Source organism: Coregonus lavaretus (genome assembly GCF_964263955.1).
Source record: "Coregonus lavaretus genome assembly, contig: HAP1_SCAFFOLD_9545, whole genome shotgun sequence".
NCBI classification, from domain to species: Eukaryota; Metazoa; Chordata; class Actinopteri; order Salmoniformes; family Salmonidae; genus Coregonus; species Coregonus lavaretus.
The window spans coordinates 1-7,500 of record NW_028158529.1 but is presented as its reverse complement, the minus strand read 5'-3'; the positions used below and the strand labels follow the sequence as shown (position 1 = coordinate 7,500).

Here is a 7,500-nt window from a genome sequence, read left to right as displayed (position 1 = left end):
CTCAAAGGCAGCAACATGTCACCCATCGATCAAACTCTCTACATCACTCTCCTCCAGGTGGTGAGCAGCCAGGAGCCCCACCTGCAGGAAGATGACCCCCACACGACCCGGATGGAGTTTGAACCCTCCCACTACCAGTGCTTCGAGAACTGTGGATCCCTCAAACTGACCGTGGCCCGACATGGGGGAGACCAAGGAGCTTCTGTTAAGGTAAGGGGAGGAGGGGGAGGAGAAGAGGGGAGAAGGAGAGGGGGGAGGAGGAGAGGGGGGAGGAGAGGGGTGAGGAGAGGGAGTGTGGAGAACGGTGGCTCGCTCAAACTGACCGTGGCCCAGCATGGAGGAGACCATGGAGCTAGTGTTAAGGTAGGGGAAGAAGGTGGAGGAGACCATGGCGCTAGTGTTAAGGTAGGGGAAGAAGGTGGAGGAGAAGGGGAGGAGGGAAAGAAGGAGAGGGTGCTTGATGACATCACTTTTCTCTCTCCCTCCCTCCCCCTCCTTCTCCTTCTCTCTCTCCCTCCCCCTCCCTCCCTCCCTCCCTCCCTCCCTCCCTCCCTCCCACCCTCTCCCTCTACCCTCTCTTACCCCCCCCCCTCCTCCTCCTCTCTCCCCTCCCTCCCTCTCTCTCCCCCTCCTTCCCCCTCTCCTTCAGGTGGACTACCGAACAGAAGACGGTACGGCCAACGCTGGTTCAGACTATGAATTCGCTGAAGGGACCCTCCTCTTTAAACCGGGCGAGACCCTCAAAGAGATCACTGTGGGCGTCATAGACGATGACATCTTCGAAGAGGACGAATACTTCTACGTCCACCTCAGCAACCCTCGTGTGGTTGGCTACGACCCGTTGGAGACTAACTCTAACTCCGCCCCCAAAGCGGTGCTCGGTGACGGCCACACGGCGACGGTGACCATCTACGACGACGATCACGCAGGGATATTTTCGTTTGAGATCGACGCCCTGCGGGTGAGCGAGAGCGTTGGGATCATGGAGGTCAAGGTTCAGAGGACGTCGGGGGCGCGGGGGCTGGTTGTGGTGCCCTACAGGACCATAGACGGGACGGCCCGGGGGGGAGAGGATTACGAAGAGGTGTCTGGGAATCTGGAGTTCCAGAACGACGAGACTATGTGAGTGACTGTTCTCTTTTCTGAGATCTTTCCTTCCACGATCGTCTCTCTTTCTTTCTTTCTTTCTTTCTTTCTTTCTTTCTTTCTTTCTTTCTTTCTTTCTTTCTTTCTTTCTTTCTTTCTTTCTTTCTTTCTTTCAATCTCAATCATATCACTGTACGGTCAAAGAGTGATGAATGACAGTGCTGTGTGTCAGTGTTTGACAGTCAGTACGTGTGCGTGCGTTTGTGTGTGTGTTTGAGTGACGTCTTAACACAGTGGTCCAGAAGCATACCAGCTGATACCAGACATGCAGCAGGAGAGTGTCACGACAAGGGTACAAGGTGTGTGTGTGTTTGACGGAAGGAGAGAGAGTCTTTGATGCAGCATTTGCATGGCTGAAGTCAAAACGTGAGTTTATAGATATAAAACAAGTAAATAAAAAGTATAAAAATTGCTCTGATGTTTGTGTGTGTGTGTCTATCAACTCAAGCGTGAGTGTGTGTGGGTATGTGTGTGTGTTATTTAAAGTGTGTGTGTGTGTGTGTGTGTGTTTGCTGTGATGCAAAAATAGATATTGATGACTAAATGAGGGTGTGAATTAGAGCGCAATATTAATATGAACTGAGGATGAAAGGAGACCAGGAAGAGAGTGAGGATGAAAGGAGACCAGGAAGAGAGTGAGGATGAAAGGAGACCAGGAAGAGAGTGAGGATGAAAGGAGACCAGGAAGAGAGTGAGGATGAAAGGAGACCAGGAAGAGAGTTTGGATGAAAGGAGACCAGGAAGAGAGTGAGGATGAAAGGAGACCAGGAAGAGAGTGAGGATGAAAGGAGACCAGGAAGAGAGTGAGGATGAAAGGAGACCAGGAAGAGAGTGAGGATGAAAAGAGACCAGGAAGAGAGTGAGGATGAAAGGAGACCAGGAAGAGAGTGAGGATGAAAAGAGACCAGGAAGAGAGTGAGGATGAAAGGAGACCAGGAAGAGAGTGAGGATGAAAGAAGACCAGGAAGAGAGTGAGGATGAAAGGAGACCAGGAAGAGAGTGAGGATGAAAGGAGACCAGGAAGAGAGTTTGGATGAAAGGAGACCAGGAAGAGAGTGAGGATGAAAGGAGACCAGGAAGAGAGTGAGGATGAAAGGAGACCAGGAAGAGAGTGAGGATGAAAGGAGACCAGGAAGAGAGTGAGGATGAAAAGAGACCAGGAAGAGAGTGAGGATGAAAGGAGACCAGGAAGAGAGTGAGGATGAAAGGAGACCAGGAAGAGAGTGAGGATGAAAGGAGACCAGGAAGAGAGTGAGGATGAAAGGAGACCAGGAAGAGAGTGAGGATGAAAGGAGACCAGGAAGAGAGTGAGGATGAAAGAAGACCAGGAAGAGAGTGAGGATGAAAGGAGACCAGGAAGAGAGTTTGGATGAAAGGAGACCAGGAAGAGAGTTTGGATGAAAAGAAAGGAGAGAGAGCTTTTATAGATACTGTTGTTTGTGGGAAAGGGATGAAGGAGGGAGGGATCCATATTCTGATGTTTTCATGTAAAGAGGCATTTATGTTGAATAAATCTATGCTTTTCCTCCCCCTTCCTTCACCTCATTCTCTCTCCCTTTTTCAACCCTCCTTCGCTCCATCCCATCCCCCTCCTTCGCTCCATCCCAACCCCCTCCTTCGCTCCATCCCAACCCCCTCATCCCTCCTGGATTCAAGTTTACAGTATCTACATTTCCTCCCTCACCCCCTCTCCCCTCTCCCTCTCCACCTCCATCCCCTCCCCTCCCTCTCTCACCCCCTCTCCCGTCCATCCCCCTTCCTCTTTCACCCCCCCCCCCCCCCTCCACCCAGAAGGTATAGTCTAGTTAACCATCATTGGTTTCAATCACTCCCTGTTTCCCATTCATTTTCCACATCCCCTCTCTCTTTCTATCTTTCTCTCTCTCTCTCTCTCTGTCTCTCTCTGTCTCTCTCTCTCTCTGTTCTCTCTCTCTCTCTCTTCTCTTTCTCTCTGTCAGGATTTGGTCTAAGGTGCTTCAGGTCTGAGGTGAGGTTGATGGGGTGAGAGGGAAGGTGAGAGAAGGGGGAAAAGGAGGGATGGGGGATGGAGGGAGGGAGGAATAGAGCTGAGATTGTGACAGTCTCAGTGGAAATCTACAGAGCAGTAGGGCAGAACTGACAGACTGAGAGAGAGAGAGAGAGAGAGAGAGAGAGAGAGGGAGAGAGAGAGAGAGAGAGAGAGAGAGAGAGAGAGAGAGAGAGAGAGAGAGAGAGAGAGAGAGAGAGACGGAGGGAGAGAGACGGAGGGAGAGAGACGGAGGGAGGGAGACAGAGACAGAGAGGGTAGAGGAGAGAAGGAAAGGGCGAAATGGAGGGAGGAGAAGAGAAAGTAGAGAAGGAGAGTGATTGGGAGGGAGGAGGAGGGGGAGTGAGGGGTAAAGATAGAATGAGGAGATTAGAACAATGGAGCGAGAGGAGAGGAGGAGAAGAGAGAGGAGGAGCGTGGTGAAAGGGAATCATGATAAATGAACGTCCAGGAGCGGGGTGTGTGTGTGTGAGTGTGTGTTAGTGCGTATGTGCGTGTAATTCACTAATTTTCAAGGCGATTTATTTTTCATCTCTCAATAAGGAAGGCGAAGGGCACACACATCCACCGCCCCTCCATACACTAACACATTCACACAACCACACACACACATTTACACACATTTACACACACACAACCACACACACACACACACACACACACACACACACACATTTACACACACACACACACGCACACTGCCGACAGACCACAGGAGGATATGTGGGAAAGGACGAGACATGGAAGTGTGTGTGTGGTCCGAGAGACAGACATGAGGTCTATCTGGTCAGCAGCAGGACTCTGCAGGAGTTATTTTTTGATGCGCTGACCCACAACTCACTGCTTCAACGCCAAGTCACGGTGGAGGTGTGTGTGTGTGTGTTTGGCAGAGTGTTTACTTTGTGTGTGTGTGTGTGTGTGGTGCTGAAGGTGTGTTTGGAAATAGAACAGGACACTCCCCAGGCTATTCATTACAAGATCTGTGTCTACACCTGTTCACCATCCCGCACACACACACACACACACACACACACACTCGCACGCACGCACGCACGCACGCACGCACGCACGCACGCACGCACGCACGCACGCACGCACGCACGCACGCACGCACGCACGCACGCACGCACGCACGCACGCACGCACGCACGCACGCACGCACGCACACACACACACACACACACACACACACACACACACACACACACACACACACACACACACACACACACACACACACACACACACACACACACACACACACACACACACACACACACACACACACGTACAGCTAACCTTGTGGGGACACACAATTCAGTCCCATTCAAAATCCTATTTTCCCTAAACCCTAACCCGTACTCTTACCCTTACCCTAACCTTAACTGAAAAACCTTAACCCTAATTCTAACCCTAACCCTAATTCTAACCTTAACCCTAAACCCCCTGGAAATAGCATTTGACCTTGTCCCCAGTTGGTCACATTTTTGTTTGTTTGCTTTTCTTGTGGGGACTTCTAGTTAAATACGTCCACGTCCACACACACACACACACACACACTCACACGTACACACTCTCTAGAGGCCTCTTGGCCATTCCTACAGGTAAACACATCCCCACAAACACATTTCTTTCTTTCTTTCTTTCTTTCTTTCTTTCTTTCTTTCTTTCTTTCTTTCTTTCTTTCTTTCAATCTCAATCATATCACTGTACGGTCAAAGAGTGATGAATGACAGTGCTGTGTGTCAGTGTTTGACAGTCAGTACGTGTGCGTGCGTTTGTGTGTGTGTTTGAGTGACGTCTTAACACAGTGGTCCAGAAGCATACCAGCTGATACCAGACATGCAGCAGGAGAGTGTCACGACAAGGGTACAAGGTGTGTGTGTGTTTGACGGAAGGAGAGAGAGTCTTTGATGCAGCATTTGCATGGCTGAAGTCAAAACGTGAGTTTATAGATATAAAACAAGTAAATAAAAAGTATAAAAATTGCTCTGATGTTTGTGTGTGTGTGTCTATCAACTCAAGCGTGAGTGTGTGTGGGTATGTGTGTGTGTTATTTAAAGTGTGTGTGTGTGTGTGTGTGTGTTTGCTGTGATGCAAAAATAGATATTGATGACTAAATGAGGGTGTGAATTAGAGCGCAATATTAATATGAACTGAGGATGAAAGGAGACCAGGAAGAGAGTGAGGATGAAAGGAGACCAGGAAGAGAGTGAGGATGAAAGGAGACCAGGAAGAGAGTGAGGATGAAAGGAGACCAGGAAGAGAGTGAGGATGAAAGGAGACCAGGAAGAGAGTTTGGATGAAAGGAGACCAGGAAGAGAGTGAGGATGAAAGGAGACCAGGAAGAGAGTGAGGATGAAAGGAGACCAGGAAGAGAGTGAGGATGAAAGGAGACCAGGAAGAGAGTGAGGATGAAAAGAGACCAGGAAGAGAGTGAGGATGAAAGGAGACCAGGAAGAGAGTGAGGATGAAAAGAGACCAGGAAGAGAGTGAGGATGAAAGGAGACCAGGAAGAGAGTGAGGATGAAAGAAGACCAGGAAGAGAGTGAGGATGAAAGGAGACCAGGAAGAGAGTGAGGATGAAAGGAGACCAGGAAGAGAGTTTGGATGAAAGGAGACCAGGAAGAGAGTGAGGATGAAAGGAGACCAGGAAGAGAGTGAGGATGAAAGGAGACCAGGAAGAGAGTGAGGATGAAAGGAGACCAGGAAGAGAGTGAGGATGAAAAGAGACCAGGAAGAGAGTGAGGATGAAAGGAGACCAGGAAGAGAGTGAGGATGAAAGGAGACCAGGAAGAGAGTGAGGATGAAAGGAGACCAGGAAGAGAGTGAGGATGAAAGGAGACCAGGAAGAGAGTGAGGATGAAAGGAGACCAGGAAGAGAGTGAGGATGAAAGAAGACCAGGAAGAGAGTGAGGATGAAAGGAGACCAGGAAGAGAGTTTGGATGAAAGGAGACCAGGAAGAGAGTTTGGATGAAAAGAAAGGAGAGAGAGCTTTTATAGATACTGTTGTTTGTGGGAAAGGGATGAAGGAGGGAGGGATCCATATTCTGATGTTTTCATGTAAAGAGGCATTTATGTTGAATAAATCTATGCTTTTCCTCCCCCTTCCTTCACCTCATTCTCTCTCCCTTTTTCAACCCTCCTTCGCTCCATCCCATCCCCCTCCTTCGCTCCATCCCAACCCCCTCCTTCGCTCCATCCCAACCCCCTCATCCCTCCTGGATTCAAGTTTACAGTATCTACATTTCCTCCCTCACCCCCTCTCCCCTCTCCCTCTCCACCTCCATCCCCTCCCCTCCCTCTCTCACCCCCTCTCCCGTCCATCCCCCTTCCTCTTTCACCCCCCCCCCCCCCTCCACCCAGAAGGTATAGTCTAGTTAACCATCATTGGTTTCAATCACTCCCTGTTTCCCATTCATTTTCCCACATCCCCTCTCTCTTTCTATCTTTCTCTCTCTCTCTCTCTCTCTGTCTCTCTCTGTCTCTCTCTCTCTCTGTTCTCTCTCTCTCTCTCTTCTCTTTCTCTCTGTCAGGATCTAAGGTGCTTCAGGTCTGAGGTGAGGTTGATGGGGTGAGAGGGAAGGTGAGAGAAGGGGGAAAAGGAGGGATGGGGGATGGAGGGAGGGAGGAATAGAGCTCGAGATTGTGACAGTCCTCAGTGGAAATCTACAGAGCAGTAGGGCAGAACTGACAGACTGAGAGAGAGAGAGAGAGAGAGAGAGAGAGAGAGGGAGAGAGAGAGAGAGAGAGAGAGAGAGAGAGAGAGAGAGAGAGAGAGAGAGAGAGAGAGAGAGACGGAGGGAGAGAGACGGAGGGAGAGAGACGGCAGGAGGGAGACAGAGACAGAGAGGGTAGAGGAGAGAAGGAAAGGGCGAAATGGAGGGAGGAGAAGAGAAAGTAGAGAAGGAGAGTGATTGAGGGAGGAGGAGGGGGAGTGAGGGGTAAAGATAGAATGAGGAGATTAGAACAATGGAGCGAGAGGAGAGGAGGAGAAGAGAGGAGGAGCGTGGTGAAAGGGATCATGATCAAATGAACGTCCAGGAGCGGGGTGTGTGTGTGTGAGTGTGTGTGTTAGTGCGTATGTGCGTGTAATCACTAATTTTCAAGGCGATTTATTTTTCATCTCTCAATAAGGAAGGCGAAGGGCACACACATCCACCGCCCCTCCATACACTAACACATTCACACAACCACACACACACATTTACACACATTTACACACACACAACCACACACACACACACACACACACACACACACACATTTACACACACACACGCAAGCACACTGCCGACAGACCACAGGAGGATATGTGGGAAAGGAC

General features: G+C 49.9%; 1 protein-coding gene across 1 annotated transcript in view; it reads left to right on the top strand.

The window, feature by feature from the left end:
- Window positions 1-1,126, top strand: part of LOC311123869 (sodium/calcium exchanger 1-like) — a gene marked incomplete at its 3' end in the record, with an annotated part of 5,521 nt that extends 4,395 nt beyond the window's left edge. The window contains exons 6-7 of the mRNA XM_084198089.1: window positions 58-210; window positions 650-1,126. Of these exons, the coding sequence (XP_084054215.1) occupies window positions 58-210; window positions 650-1,126 (630 nt within the window). The remainder of the gene's footprint in view (window positions 1-57; window positions 211-649) is intronic.
- Between the last annotated feature and the right edge of the window lie 6,374 nt (window positions 1,127-7,500).